Source organism: Lithobates pipiens, unplaced genomic scaffold, assembly GCF_037356315.1.
Source record: "Lithobates pipiens isolate NorthernLeopardFrog02 unplaced genomic scaffold, aLitPip1_a1.2 Scaffold_23, whole genome shotgun sequence".
Lineage (NCBI taxonomy): Eukaryota > Metazoa > Chordata > Amphibia > Anura > Ranidae > Lithobates > Lithobates pipiens.
The window spans coordinates 322452070-322468305 of NW_027507785.1; the positions used below are offsets into that span (position 1 = coordinate 322452070).

General features: G+C 44.1%; 1 protein-coding gene across 20 annotated transcripts in view; it reads left to right on the plus strand.

The window, feature by feature from the left end:
• DAB1 (DAB adaptor protein 1) overlaps positions 1-16236 on the plus strand; it is a 1102825-nt gene that overhangs the window by 1062117 nt on the left and 24472 nt on the right. For all 20 annotated transcript variants that reach the window (XM_077450623.1, XM_077450620.1, XM_077450628.1 and 17 more), the window contains one exon: positions 7824-8345. In XM_077450623.1, the coding sequence (XP_077306749.1) occupies positions 7824-8345 (522 nt within the window). The remainder of the gene's footprint in view (positions 1-7823; positions 8346-16236) is intronic.

The following is a 16236-nucleotide window of genomic DNA, read 5'->3' on the forward strand; positions in this document are numbered from 1 at the left end:
AGAGGCGCAGGATCTGTAGGATGACTTATGTCCTCTCTGGTGCCAGATGTCGTGACAAGGTGGGCGGGGGGGGCATAGACAAGCCTCTCCGCTGGTACACAGAGAGGCGCAGGATCTGTAGGATGATTTATGTCCTCTCTGTTGCCAGATGTCGTGACAAGGTGGGCGGGGGGGGGGGGGACAGATACAAGCCTCTCCGCAGGTACACAGAGAAGCACAGGATCTGTAGGAGGAGTTCTGTCCTCTCTGCTGCTGACTGCTGCGACAGGGCAAGGGGTGGAGATGAAGCCTTTCCACAGCTGCATGGAGAGGCACAGGATCTGTAGAAGAAGTTCTATCCTTCTCTCTGTTGCCGGATGCTGTGACAGGACAGGGGGTGGAGATGAACAGCTGCACAGAGAGGCGCAGGATCTGTAGGATGATTTATGTCCTCTCTGTTGCCAGATGTCGTGACAAGGTGGGCGGTGGGGGGCAGAGACAAGCCTCTCCACAGGACACAGAGAGGCACGGGATCTGTAGGAGGAGTTCTGTCCTCCTCTCTGCTGCTGACTACTGAGACAAGGTGGGAGTGGAGAGGAATGAAGTGTCACAGCTGCAGAAGGGGTGCGAGGGCCTAGCGGGCAGATTCAGCCTGGGGCCTTGTGTTTGGCACATGGGCTACATGATGCTGGGCAAGCTCTGGATGGAGTTCAGCTTTAACATGGCCAGCCTGCAACAGGAAGGACTGCTACTGGCAGTGATCCTTAATATCACCCCGTGTGACAAATCCCGGACCGCTGGGATACATTGTAACCCCGTCCATTCCTGAACTAATGGAATGTGACGGATGATGTCACGTGACGTCTTCCAGCTCTGCATTTTCAATCAGGATAACGTGAAAAATAATCGACGTCTTCTTTCGGGATAAAGGATGTTGATGTTTACTCAGTTCTCAGCACTGCAGCAGGTCGACCATACGGTTATTAAAATGTGACGATATGGCCATTTATTGTAAGCAGAAGGCTGGAATTTAACCGGTAATAGAAAAGTGGAGCAACACTGCCCCCTGCTGGTTCACAGACATACACGCTATTCTTGTTTAGCGTTTTTAAAGAGGGGAGATTTATATACACTATATTGTGAAAAGTATTGGGACGCCTCTCTTTACACATACATGAACTTTAATGGCATCCCAGTCTTAGTCCCCATACACACTATTGGATTTTCTGCAGATTTTTGTCTTCAGATTTACCAAAACCATGTGCTGTGAGGGCCTTGACTTCATATTATATGGTTTTAGTAAATCTGAAGACAAAAATCTGCAGAAAATGTAATAGTGTGTATAAGGTCTAAGACTGGGATGCCATTAAAGTTCATGGTTGTGTAAAGGGAGGCATCCCAATACTTTTGACAATATAGCGTGTCAAAAAACAGCTTTAACTCTTCTGGAAAGGCCATCCACAAGGTTTAGGAGATGTGTCTATGGGAATGTTTGACCATTCTTCCAGAAGTGCATTTGTGAGGTCAGGCACTGATGTTGGATGAGAAGGCCTGGCTCGCAGTTTCTGCTCTAATTCATCCCAAAGGTGTTCTATCGGGTTGAGGTCAGGACTCTGTGCAGGCCAGTTAAGTTCCTCCACCCCAAACTCGCTCATCCGTGTCTCTATGGACCTTGCTTTGTGAACTTGTGTGCAGTCATGTTGGAACAGGAAGGGGTCGTCCCCAAACTGTTCCCACAAAGTTAGGAGCATAAAATTGTCCAAAATGTCTTGGTATGCTGACGCCTTAAGAGTTCCCTTCACTAGAACTAAGGGGCCAAACCCAATCCCTGAAAAACAACCCCCACACCATAATCCCCCCCTCCACCAAATGATTTTGGACCAGTGCACAAAGCAAGGTCCATAAAGACATGGAGGAGTGAGTTTGGGGTGGAGGAACTTGACTGGCCTGCACAGAGTCCTGTCCTCAACCCGATAGAACACCTTTGGGACGAATTAGAGAGGAGAGTGCGAGACACAAAATCTCCAGGTAAATTCCATATATGATTAGTCCAAGTGCTGTTATAAGAGTCATTGCACCCTTAAGCCCCATACACACTATCAGATTTTCTGCTGATTCTTTTCCTTCGGATTTACCAAAACCATATAATAAAAGGTCAAACCTTAGGAGTTTCAATGTGTATGCAATCAGGCAGGCCCTTCTACTACATGGTTTTGGTAAATCTGAAGACAAAAATCAGCAGAAAATCTGATAGTTACCCTTTATATTATGGGGCTTTAGTATCCTTTTAGAGACTCCCAGTACCTTAAATCTGAACTCTGGGCACAAAAACTTTCATTTAAAGGGTAACTCCACTTTTGTGGGAAAATAATATAACATACACAATTGCTACACAAGTAATACTGTAATTGAATGTTATTAAAAAAAATGTTTTCAAGTTTTGTATAGAGTATATAGAGTATACATGTTGATGAGCGGGAGGATCAAGGAATCAGAAAAGGCACAATATAAATTTTCATAGGTGATCGTGTAACAATGCCTGTATAGCCAACATTTTTTAAATATTTTTATTTTTATTCATTTTTTATTTTGTTTTAATTTTTTTTTTTTTTTTTTTTTTTTTTTTAAGTTTTGGTGGAATCAGGGAAAGCACAATATAACACAATAGGTGATCATGTAACTGTTTCAGAACAGTGTGTATAGCCATTTTTTGTAATTAAAAAAAAAATATTTTTTATTTTGTTATAAGTAATTATTTAGTTATATATTTTAGTTTTTGGGTAGTGGAGGATTAGAAACTCTTTCAGTTTATGTTTAGTATAAAAATATTATTAGAAAATGTATTATTATTATTATTATTTATATAAATACTAATTGTATAGTCTTCTTCGTCTTCTTCTTCTTATTATTAATTATTATAATTTTTATTTATATTAATTATATATTTTATTATAATTATTATTATTAGTAGTAGTAGTAGTAGTAGTACTATGATTGTGATTATTTATTATATAATAATAATAATTGTTATTATTATTATTATTATTATTATTATATTAATAATATATTCTTAAGAATTAGTATTATTTAAAAATAATAATTATTATTAATTATATTATAGATTTTATTAAAATTATTATTATTATTTATTATTATTATTATTATTATTATTACTTAGTATGCATTATATATTAAGAATTATTATTATTATTATTATTATTATTATTATTATTATTGTATTTTAATATATAATTATTATTTATTAGATTATTATTATTATTAATTATATTAGTATGATTTATATATTATAGATTTATTATTTATATTATTATTATTAGTAGTAGTAGTAGTATTACTTATTACTATTATTGTATTTTATTATATAACTATTATTATTTGATTATTATTATTATATTTAATTTTCTAATTATTTATTATGTAATTATTAGTATTATTATTTTGTAAATTAACATGAATTATATATGCCATTTTTATTATTATTATTATTATTACTAATATTTATTTTATTTATTATTTATAATAGTATATTATACAAATTTTATTTTATTTTGTTATATTGAATGAATGTATTTATTTAGTTATATATTTTAGTTTTTGGGTAGTGAAGGATTAGAACCTCTGTCAGTTTATGTTTTATTGGGGAGGTAATGAGACTTATTAATTATTTATTAATATTAATTATGGTTTATTAATTGTTATTTAGCTATTTAATAATTGTATTAGCATGTTGATGAGGGGGACCAGGGCAGGCAAAATATAAGCAGAATAATCATCAGCTTTAAAAGGAAAACCTTTTAAATGTTAAGGATCTCATATAATAATTATACCTTCTGAGTGTGAAAAGGACACTTCTCCCTTTTAAAGAGGAGAAGATCCTGATGTAAACGCACGTTCTCCGGAGCTCTCCATCATTACACGAGCCGCTGTGATCTCTGCATCGTTTCCTGATAATCGCATTAATATATGATGGATGATCCCCCGGCTGTGTCATGTTACCCTTCAAGAGCCGAGCGGTGCATTGGGGGCCCTGTGTACAGATAAATCCCCCGGGGGCCCTTCCGTAGTCCCGGGCCCGTCCCTCGGGGACCCGCAGAGGTGTAAAGTCAAGCCTTACAAGCCGGTGATTAATTTGGGTTCCTCGCTGATAAAGAGGAATCCATTTTTTTTAATTTTAAAGGGGCCTGTTTGGAGCAATGACCCTGAAAATCGCTCTCCGGGAAAATTGAAATTTGACAGCTAATGTGTTTTGTGTCTAATGATTCGGCGGCCGTCCTTTAGTCGGGAATAAACACTTGTGAATGAAAGGGGCTGTTTAGTGGTGAAATAAATCCGACCTCTAAAAACGTTGTGCCGTGATCTGACAATTAGAAGTGTTATGACTCTCCGCACAAATGAAAGGAAAGACATTAATAAGACCAAATTACCCTTCGCTGTACGCCGCAGAAATTCACAACTTTTTTTTTTTTTTTTTAAGCATGGTTGGAAGTGCGACATTTACAGGATACTTTTTAAATTGTAATTTATTTGAATTTTAATGTTTTCTTTGCAAAAAATGTTTTTTTTGGCCTATTACATATATTAATAAAAGCATTTTGTTACATTTGTTCAATAAGTGCATAAAAAATAAAAATAAACTGTTGATCCTGCCAGAAATCCAGTGAGCTGATAACGTCCTGTGTTATCTGCATAGGTGTGCACAGCCTATTGCATTAGGCAAGTTCAAAGACATATCCATGTGTATGTATGTGTGTGTGTATGTGTATATATATATATATATATAATACAAACACACACGCACACGCACTTGGTTCACACTGGGGCAGCTTCAAAGTCGCTCTGACTCTGAAGCCGCCCCGCACCGCGCAACTTCAGCGTGGCCTTCAAACGACTTCTGTAATAGAAGTCAATGCAAGTCGCCCCAGGAACCTTTTTCTAAGTTGAAGTGACTTGAGTCGCTCCGATTAGAACGGTTCCATTGCACTGATTGTCGCCTGACAGGTGTGAGCTGAGCCCTATAAATAAATGTAATCAAACATTTTAAAATGGATGGTGTCAGTAGGACAGTCGACGTGTCAGTAGAGCAATGGATGTGTCAGTAAGGCAGAGATTGATGTCAGTAGAGCAGTGGATGTGTCAATAGGACAGTGGATGTGTCAGTAAGGCAGTGGATGTGTCAGTAGGACAGTGGATGTGTCAGTAGGACAGTGGACTTTGTCAGTAGGACAGTGGACGGTGTCAGTAGGGCAGTGGATGTGTCAGTAGGACAGTGGATGGTGTCAGTAGGGCAGTGGATGGTGTCAGTAGGGCAGTAGACGGTGTCAGTAGGACAGTGGATGTGTCAGTAAAGCAGTGGACATGTCAGTAGGGCATTGGATGTGTCAGTTGGACAGTGGATATGTCCGTAGGGCAGTTGATGTGTCAGTAGGGCAGTGGACGTGTCAGTAGGGCAGTGGATGTGTCAGTGGAGCAGTGGGCATCTCAGTGGATCAGTGCACGTTTCAGTAGGACAGTGAATGTGTCAGTAGGGCAGTGGATGTGCCAGTAGAGCAGTGAATGTGTCAGTATGACAGTGGATGTGTCAGTGGAGCAGTGGACATCTCAGTGGATCAGTGCACGTGTCAGTAGGGCAGTGGATGGTGTCAGTAGGACAGTGGACGTGTCAGTAGGGCAGTGGAGCAGTGGACATGTCAGTAGGGCAGTGGATGTGTCAGTAGAGCAGTGGATGTGTCAGTAGGACAGTGGACATCTCAGTGGAGCAGTGGACGGTGTCAGTAGGGCAGTGGAGGTGTCAGTAGGGAAGTGGAGCTGTCAGTAGGGCAGTGGACATGTCAGTAGGACAGTGGATGTGTCAGTAGGACAGTGGATGTGTCAGTAGGGCAGTGGATGTGTCAGTAGAGCAGTGGACGTGTCAGTAGGGCATTGGATGTGTCAGTAGGGCAGAGGACATGTCAGTAAGGCAGTGGACAGTGTCAGTAGGACAGTGGACGTGTCAGTAGTTTTTTTTTTTTCTTTTTTTTTTTTTTAACCAGTGTTTTTATTTTTTCCACAATATTTTTATTGTTTTTTTAGAAGCCCCATTAGGGGGCTTTGGAGAAATACTAGGGGTCTAAACAGACCTTTGATGTCTCACTTTTGAGGCAGAGAAAGGGACCGAGGACAGAGATTCCCCAGTTCCTTTTTCAGCAGCCTCGACTGCACTGGACAGTGAATGAATGGGGAGTGCTCTGTGCTGAGCGGGTTCCTGTTCATTCACAAGTAGGGATGAGCTCGGTGTTTGACTCGGCCGTTCGTCTGTTCGGCAAATTCAGAACTTTGTGGACCGTTTGCACCAAATTCGTGTGGCGCGAACGGCCCACAATGCACTACGCCATCGCAGTGCATTGCTGGCTCATGATTGGCCAAGCATGCACTGTGACCTCGCATGCTTGGCCAATCACAGCGCCGGCAGCGAGGAGAGCCATAATTGGCCACAGACAGGATGCCTGTGGCCAATTATAGCTCAGGGGGTTTAGTACACGCCCCACACTATAGAAGGCCGCCAGCTCGGCGGCCTTGTGTAGTGTGTTCCGGCATGCAGGGAAAGAGCTAGATAGGCAGGGACAGTGTGTTCTTTTCTCAGCCATCTGCAGGAGTTAGTGGGTGTTGTGTGCCTCCAGCACAGCACAGTATACACCTGTATCTACCCTTTTTTGCTGGTGTTCTCTAATACAGCCATCTGCAGGAGTTAGTGGGTGTTGTGTGCCTCCAGTGCAGTATACACCTGTATCTACCCTTTATTGCTGGTGTTCTCTAATACAGCCATCTGTAGGAGTTAGTGGGTGTTGTGTGCCTCCAGCACAGTATACACCTGAAGATATCCCTTATTGCTGGTGTTGTCTGTTGCATATCTTGCATATTAGCCTTTAAAATTAGCACTTCTGATTTCGAACGTTCGAATCCCACAGACTTTAATAGGGTTCTAAAGTTCGTACGAATTTTTGGTCCGTGCGAACCGAACCGGGGGGGGGGGGGTGGGGTTTGCTGAGCATAGGAAACACGGTTTTCTATCATTCAGTTATGAATGAGCACAGTGAGTGATTGCTGATCACTAGGACACTTTTTTTTTATTGTCTGTCCTATTCCTTTATGTTCTATTCTATTCCTTAATTTTCTATTCTATTCCATTTTTTTTTTATATTCTATTATTTTTTATTACATTATTTTCTATTCTGTTCTATTCTATTCTATAAAGCAACCTAATTAAGAATAAACATCCTATTTCACTTTTATACCTTACTGTATTTATTGCAACATATTTCCATTTTGAATTCAAATACTTTTTTGAATTTGAATTCAAATTCATTTTTAAATTCGAATTCGGATAGTTTGTTTCATTATAATTTATTTCAGATTTGTTGAAATTCGTTACTATTGTGGTATGGAAACTCAGATACGTCCAAGTCTCCAAAAAAACGAAAATTTCGTCCAAATTTTGTGATTTTTTTTTTTTTTTTTTAACCAACTGAATTGCACATGTCTACTGGGTAGTGGAGGACCTTGTCCCAGGAATGGTGACATTAGAAGTGATATTACACAGAATACGGTATCTGGGTCATTGATTACATCCCACCATGTATCTGGAGACACATTGATCAGGTGGCATAGACTAGAATTCTCCTGGTGTCAGTAATCACAAAGCCAACAAAGATAAGACAACAGATACATCATCATATTATGGGGTTTTAGTACATCACAAGCTACATAAAGGTTTCCAGTTCAATTTGGAAATATTTCCAAACGTTTCTGATTGGCGTTTTTTTTATCTTTTTTTGTTTTCCCGCCAGGTTACGTTGCAATGGGAGCCGTCCAGCCATCGTTCTGGGGACAACAACCATTGATACCGCCACAGATGGTCTTGGGTGGCCAGCCTCCCGTTCCTCAGGTTATGCAGGGAAACCAGACGATAGCATGGGCCCAGACGGGCCTTTACCCCCCCACTCAGCAACAGCCGTGGCCCACCCTGCCCGGCCAGTACCCACCCGCTGCCTTCATGCCAACACAGACTGTATTGCCTTTCCAAGCAGCCATGTTCCAAGGTAGTACCGCCCCGGTAGCCGCTGTGCCGCCCTCCAGCGACTCCATGCGGTCAAGCCCCCTGAGGCCAGATCAGAATTTCCAGATGGTGAACCCTCCTCCAGTGCCATCGAGACAGCCGGACCAGCCTGCCCTCCAGTGTACCTCAGATGCCTTCTCAAGCTACTTCGACAAAGTTGGTCTAGTGCAAGACACGGACGACTGTGACGACTTTGACATCTCGCAGTTGAACCTGACACCCATGACTTCCACCTCGCCCTCCACTAATTCACGTAAGTATCACGTTTTGTTGGCCTTCCAGTTGGCAACACCAAAGGGCTATGAATACATCTTCTCCATAGTAGACTTTATTTTAAAGGGTTGTCATGGGTAAGTTCTATACTGCAGTTTAAAGGGTCAATTCACCTAAAAGTGATTTTTTGGGGTTATAGGTGGCTCCTGGTGGGCTGAGTCAGCCTCTGGCTTCATGTATGCCTGGGATACTCCACCACTGAGTTTCCCTATAACATACTGTAGTTCCTGAGTCCTGACTCTACTCCTGTCCACCTGGGAGGTTTTGGTGTTCCTGCCCACTTTTCATTGGTCCAGTACCTCCTATTTCATCGTCAATAATATAAAAATCCAGCAGAGGTGGTGGGAACCATTCATGAAGACCACGGAACTCAATACAGAGAAGGGGGAAACCCCTCATAATGGGCACAGCAGATGTAAAGACCCGAGAAATCAGTACAGGGTTGGTGGGAACCCCTCATAATGGGCACAGCAGGTGTACAGACCCGGGAACTCAGCACAGGGATGGTGGGAACCCTCATAATGGGCACAGCAGGTTTACAGACCCGGGAACTCAGCACAGGGATGGTGGGAACCCCTCATAATGGGCACAGCAGGTGTACAGACCTGGGAACTCAGCATAGGGATGGTGGGAACCCCTCATAATGGGCACAGCAGGTATACAGACCCGGGAACTCGGCACAGGGATGGTGGGAACCCCTCATAATGGACACAGCGGTGTATAGACCCGGGAACTCAGTACAGGGATTGTGAGAACCCCTCATAATGGGCACAGCAGGTGTGCAGACCTGGTAACTCAGCACAGGGATTGTGAGAACCCCTTATGATGGGCACAGCAGGTGTACAGACCCGGGAACTCAGCACAGGGATTGTGAGAACCCCTCATAATGGGCACAGCAGGTGTGCAGACCTGGTAACTCAGCACAGGGGTTGTGAGAAGCCCTTATGATGGGCACAGCAGGTGTACAGACCTGGGAACTCAGCACAGGGATGGTGGGAATCCCTCATAATGGGCACAGCAGGTGTACAGACCTGGAAACTCAGCACAGGGATGGTGGGAACCCCTCATAATGGACACAGCAGGTGTACAGACCTGGGAACTCAGCACAGGGATTGTGAGAACCCCTCATGATGGGCACAGAAGGTGTACAGACCTGGGAACTCAGCACAGGGATGATGGGCACTCCTCATAATGGGCACAGCAGGTGTACAGACCCAGGAACTCAGCACAGGGATTGTGAGAACCCCTCATAATGGGCACAGCAGGTGTACAGACCCAGAAACCCAACACAGGGATGGTGGGGACCCCTCATAATGGGCATGGCAGGTGTACAGACCCATCGCATAGCAATCACTTCTTATCTAGTAACGATGTGACTTCTGTGAGTTAACATAGAAGTCTATGTGGAAAATATTGCACTGGAGTCCCATTAAAGTAGCGCTTTTCCAAAATGACATTATGCTGAGTCACATGGATTAGGATCGGCTTTATTAAAAACAATTGGCTCCATTCACAGAACCAGATTGCATACAGTATGTACAGTGCCTTGAAAAAGTATTTGTACTCCTTGAAATTTTCCACATTTTGTCATGTTACAATCAAAAACGTACATTTATTTTATTGGGATTTTATTTTATAGACCAACACAAAGTGTCACATAATTGTGAAGTGGAAGGAAAATGATAAATATATTTTTTTCAAATAAATATCTGAAAAGTGTGGGGGGGGAATTTGTATTCTGCCTGCTTTACTCTGATACCCCCTAACTAAAATCGAATGGAACCAATTGCCTTTAGAAGTCACCTAATTCGTAAATAGGGTGTGTAATTTAATCTCAGTATAAATACAGCTTTTCTGTGAAGCCCTCAGAGCTTTGTTATGCCGCGTACACACGATCAAACAAGCGGATGGAAAAGTCCGGCAAACTCAAGTCCGCCAGACAATCCCCCCGTGTGTAGCCTCCGGCATACTTTTTTGACCCGAAAGTACGGCGGACTTAGAAGGCAGTGTTGCACTCCAATCTTCCCGCCGGACTCGCATTTCGGCGGACATTCCGGCCGTGTGTATGCCAGTCCGCCGTACTTTTGAAATGAGCGGACTTTTCCAGCGCGGAGAAAAGTCCGCTCATTTCGAGCGGGTCTGCAGGTAGGCGGGGCCCGCAAAGGAGACGCCGCTGGCACCGTCACCTGGTATGTACTTAAAGGGGAACCCCAACGCCGAAAAAACGGCGTGGGGGTTCCCCCCAAGTCCACAACAGACCCTTGTCCGAGCACGCTACCCGGCCGGCCAGGAAAGGAGGGGCGAGTGAGCGCCCCCCCCTCCTGAGCCGTACCAGACGGCGTGCCCTCAACATGGGGGGTGCCTTGGGGAAGGGGGGCCGCGCGGCCCCCCACCCCAAAGCACCTTGTCCCCATGTTGATGAGGACAAGGGCCTCTTCCCGACAACCCTGGCCGTTGGTTGTCGGGGTCTGCGGGCGGGGGGCTTATCGGAATCCGGGAGCCCCCTTTAATAAGGGGGCCCCGGATACTGGCCCCCCACCCTATGTGAATGAGTATGGGGTACAATGTACCCCTACCCATTCACCTGTGAAAAAAAGTACAAAAAAAACACAACACAGGGTTAAAATTATTTATTGCACAGCTCCGGGGGTCTTCCGTCTTTGGGGGTCTTCTCGCCGGACTCCTCCGCTATCTTCTTGTAGCTCTTTTGCTAGCGGAGGAGCCCGGCTTTCTTCCTCACCGCCGGCCTCTTCTTCCGACTTCGGGGGTCTTGTCCCCCTCTCCGGTCTTCTGTTGCCGCCGCCTTCCGTTCTTCTGTTCTTGTCTTCTTCTTCTTCTTCTTCTTCAGATGTTGCCTCGCCGAGTCCTCCGCTCACAATGACGGGGACCGGGCACGCAGCGACTTATATAGGGACAAGGGGCGGGGTCTTCGGTGGAAGTCACATGGGTGGATGCCACATGGGTTGATGTCACAATAGAAGAAGGCAGAAGAACCGAAGAGGGGGACAAGACCCCCGAAGTCGGAAGAAGAGGCCGCGGCGACGAAGAAGAATGCCGGGCTCCTCCGCTAGTAAAAGAGCTACAAGAAGATAGCGGAGGAGTCCGGCGAGAAGACCCCCGAAGACGGAAGACCCCCGGAGCTGTGCAATAAATTATTTTATCTTGTGTGTTGTGTTTTTTTTTGTACTTTATTTTACAGGTGAATGGGTAGGGGTACATTGTACCCCATACTCATTCACATAGGGTGGGGGGCCGGTACCCGGGGGCCCCCTTATTAAAGGGGGCTCCCGGATTCCGATAAGCCCCCCGCCCGCAGACCCTGACAACCAACGGCCAGGGTTGTTGGGAAGAGGCCCTTGTCCTCATCAACATGGGGACAAGGTGCTTTGGGGTGGGGGGGCCGCGGCCTGGTACGGCTCAGGAGGGGGGGGGCACTCGCTCGCCCCTCCTTTTCTGGCCGGCTGGGTAACGTGCTCGGACAAGGGTCTGTTGTGGACTTGGGGGGACCCCCACGCCGATTTTTTTCGGCGTTGGGGGTTCCCCTTTAAGTCCATACCAGGCGGCGGGGCCAGCGACGTCTCCTTCGCGGGCCCCGCCTACCTGGAGATGCGCTCGAAATGAGCGGACTTTCCTCCGCGTGTGTGGACGAGTCCGTTCATTTCAAAAGTAGGGCGGATAGTACGGCGAACTTAGTACGCCGTATTAGTCCGCTGAAAAAGTGCCGTGTGTGTGCAAGTAGCCCGTTCGGAAAGTTCCGACGGACAGTCTGGCGGGAAGTCCGGCTACGTGTGTACGCGGCTTTAGAGAACCTAATTGAACAAACAGCATCATGAAGGCCAAGGAACACAACAGACAGACAGGTCAGGGATAAAGTTGTGGAGAAGTGTAAAGCAGGGTTAGGTTATAAAAAAAAAATCTCCCAAGCTTTGAACATCTCACGGAGCTCTGTTCAATCCATCATCCGAAAATGGAAAGAGTATGGGCACAACCGCAAACCTACCAAGACATGGCCGTCCACAGAGCCAAGAGGCCCATGGTAACTCTGGAGGAGCTGCAGAGATCCACAGCTCAGGGGGGGGAGAATCTGTCCACAGGACAACTATTAGTCTTCTCTCCACAAATCTGCCCTTTATGGAAGAGTGACAAGAAGAAAGACATTGGTGAAAAAAATCCATAAAAAATCCCTTTTGCAGTTTGTGAGAAGCCATGTGGGGGACACAGCAAACATGTGGAAGAAGGTGATCTGTTCTGATGAGACCAAAAATTATCTTTTTGACCTAAAAGCAAAACTCTCTTATGTGTGGTGAAAAACTAACACTACACATCACCCTGAACACACCATCCCCACCGTGAAACATGGTGGTGGCAGCATCATGTTGTGGGGATGCTTTTCTTCAGCAGGGACAGAGAAGCTGGTCAGAGTTGATGGGAAGAGGGATGGAGACAAATACAAGAAATCTTAGAAGAAAATCTGTTATGCCGCGTACACACGACTGGACTTTTTGGCAGAAAAGGTCCGACGGTCTTCCCGACGGAGTTCCAATGAAGCTCCGATGGACTTCCGACAAAACGGACTTGCCCACACAAGAACGGACCAAAGTCCATTAGTTTGGAACGTGATGACATATGACAGGACTAGAAAAGGAAGTCCAATAGCCAGTAGCCAATAGCTGCCCTTGCTCATATTTGGTCCGTTGGACCAGCATACAGACGAACGGTTTTCCCGATAGAAATTGATTCCATCGGACAGATTTCAAACATGTTCTATTTCTAGGTCCATCTGAATTTTTGAAGAAAAAAGTCAGATGAAGCCAACACATGATCGTAATATCCGACAGAATGATTGACCTTTTCTGACAGAAAGTCCGGCCGCGTGTACGCGGCATTAGAGTCTGCTAAAGACTTGAGACCGGGGCGGAGGTTCACCTTCCAGCAGGACAACGACCCGAAACATCCAGCCAGAGCTACAATGGAATGGTTTAGATCAAAGCATATTCATGTGTTAGAATGGCCCAGTCACAGTCCAGACCTAAATCCCATCGAGAATCTGTGGCAAGACTGGAAAATTGCTGATCACAGACGCTCTCCATCCAATCTGACAGAGCTTGAGATATTTTGTAAAGAAGAAGAATGGGCAAAAATGTCCCTCTCTAGATGTACAAAGCCGGTAGAGACATCCCCAAAAAGACTTGCAGCTGTAATTGCAGAGAAAGGCGGTTCTACAAAGTATTGACTCCGGGGGGCGCCATACAAATGTACCCCCCACACTTTTCACATATTTGTACAAGATGTTGAAAACAATTTATCATTTTCCTTCCACTTCACAATTATGAGCCACTTTGTGTTGGTCTATCACATAAAATCCCAATAAAATACATTTACGTTTTCGGTTGAAAATGTGGAAAATTTCATGGGGTATGAATACTTTTTCAAGGCACTGTATATTGCTATGTTGCTTTCTTCCTGAGTTTTTCTTTACTTAACAAAAAAAAATATATAATTTAATATTTCAAAAAAAGTGATCTATCTGATGCCTTGCATCAGACTTCGAGTGACATTTGATTTATTAGCAACTTTGTATTACATTTTAGGAAGTCTATTTATTTCACGTTTGAGTCATATTGGGCTGAACATTAATAAAAGTTGACTAAGAAACCGCGCGGGTTCATGTGTCCCCGAATGATGAATCTTTAAATTTGCTGTGCTGCATCACACCACAAAGTGTCACTCAATCCACTATTCAATTACAAGTAAACCCTAAAGTAATGACAGTTCACAAACAACTGCCATTTGTTAAAATAATGTACCGTGTCCACCTTTTTTTTTTCTTCTTTTTTTATCCCTTTACAATATCAATGCTACTGATCTCCTGCGGCCTCTATACAGCCACTTCATGCACTTTTCTCAGAATGTGTTTCCTGATGGTGACAACGGTGGACCATGCCTGTGTTAGCCCTTGTACACACGGTCGGACATTCCGACGGAAAATGTCCGATCGGACCGTGTTGTCGGATAATCCGACCGTGTGTGGGCTCCATCGGACTGTTTCCGTCTGAATATCCGACCGACAAAGTTTTAGAGCTGGGCTATAAAACTTTCCGACAACATGATCCGATCGGACTTCGTCTGATTGTGTGTAGAGAATTCCGATCGGACAAAGTGCCACGCATGCTCAGATCAAATTCCTAGACCAAAGCTATTGGCTACTAGCCTGAACGTAGTCCCGTCGTAAACGAAATAACGTCATCACGTTACGAACGATCGGATTTTCCGACAACTTTGTCCGACCGTGTGTGTGCCTGTGTACAAGGGCTAATGTGTGTTGAAACAGTCGCTTATGGTTTCCATCAGAAACCCGAGCAACGGGGTGACAACTCAGGAGCACAATTGGTGGACAGGGATGGAGTGTTGTCACCCTATAACAGGAAGGATCTTCATGGTAGGATCACCAGGGATTATTTTACTAATGGCTACAGATTTATATACTCTTGTAAATTACACTTAAAATTATATTAACATGTCAAATATTTACATTTAGTGATTTGGATTTACATCTTCTTGCTAAAACTATTCCCTGCCACTGTTTAAAAAACCTGCCACACTTTTGTATGTGTGTTTAGATATACTGTATATACAATACAGTGCCTTGAAAAAGTATTCGTACCCCTTGAAATGTTACACATTTTGTCATGTTACAACCATAAACGTAAATGTATTTTATTGGCATTTTATGTGATAGACCAACACAAAGTGCCTCATAATTGTGAAGTGGAAGGAAAATGATAAATGGTTTTCATTCTTTTTTACAAATAAATATGTGAAAAGTGTGGGGGGTACATTTGTATTCAGCCCCCTTTACTCTGATACACCCCTAACTAAAATTTAGTGGAACCAATTGCCTTCAAAAGTCACCAAATTAGTAAAGAGAGTCCATCTGTGTGTAATTTAATCTCAGTATAATTACAGCTGTTTTGTGAAGCCCTCATAGGTTTGTTAGAGATTCTTAGTGAACAAACAGCATCATGAAGGCCAAGGAACACACCAGACAGGTCAGGGATAAAGTTGTGGAGAAGTAGAAAGCAGGGCTGGGTTAAAAAAAAAAATATCCCAAGCTTTGAACATCTCACGAAGATCTGTTCAATCCATCATCCGAAAATGGAAAGAGTATGGCACAACTGCAAACCTACCAAGACACGGCCGTCCACCTAAACTGACCGGCCGGGCAAGGAGAGCATTCATCAGAGAAGAGCCAAGAGGTCCATGGTAACTCTGGAGGAGCTGCAGAGATCCACAGCTCAGGGGGGAGAATCTGTCCACAGGACAACTATTAGTCGTCTCTCCACAAATCTGCCCTTTATGGAAGAGTGACAAGAAGAAAGACATTGGTGAAAGAAAGTCATAAGAAGTTCAGTTTGCAGTTTGTGAGAAGCCATGTGGGGGACACAGCAAACATGTGGAAGAAGGTGATCTGGTCAGATGAGACCAAAATTTGACTTTTTGGCCTAAAAGCAAAACGCTATGTGTGGCGGAAACTAATACTGCACATCACCCTGAACACACCATCCCCACCGTGAAACATGGTGGTGGCAGCATCATGGTGTGGGGATGTTTTTCTTTAGCGGGGACAGGGAATCTGGTTGATGAGAAGATGGATGGAGCCAAATACAGGACAATCTTAGAAGAAAACCTGTTCTGCCGCGTACACACGAGCGGAATGTCTGACAGAAAAAGTCCAACGGAATCTTTTCATCGTATATTCCGATCGTGTGTATGCCTCTTCAGACTTTTATTTACGAAAATTCTGACAGACCTAGAAATAGAACATGTTTTAAATATTTCCGACGCAACCAATTCCTATCGGGAAAACCGCT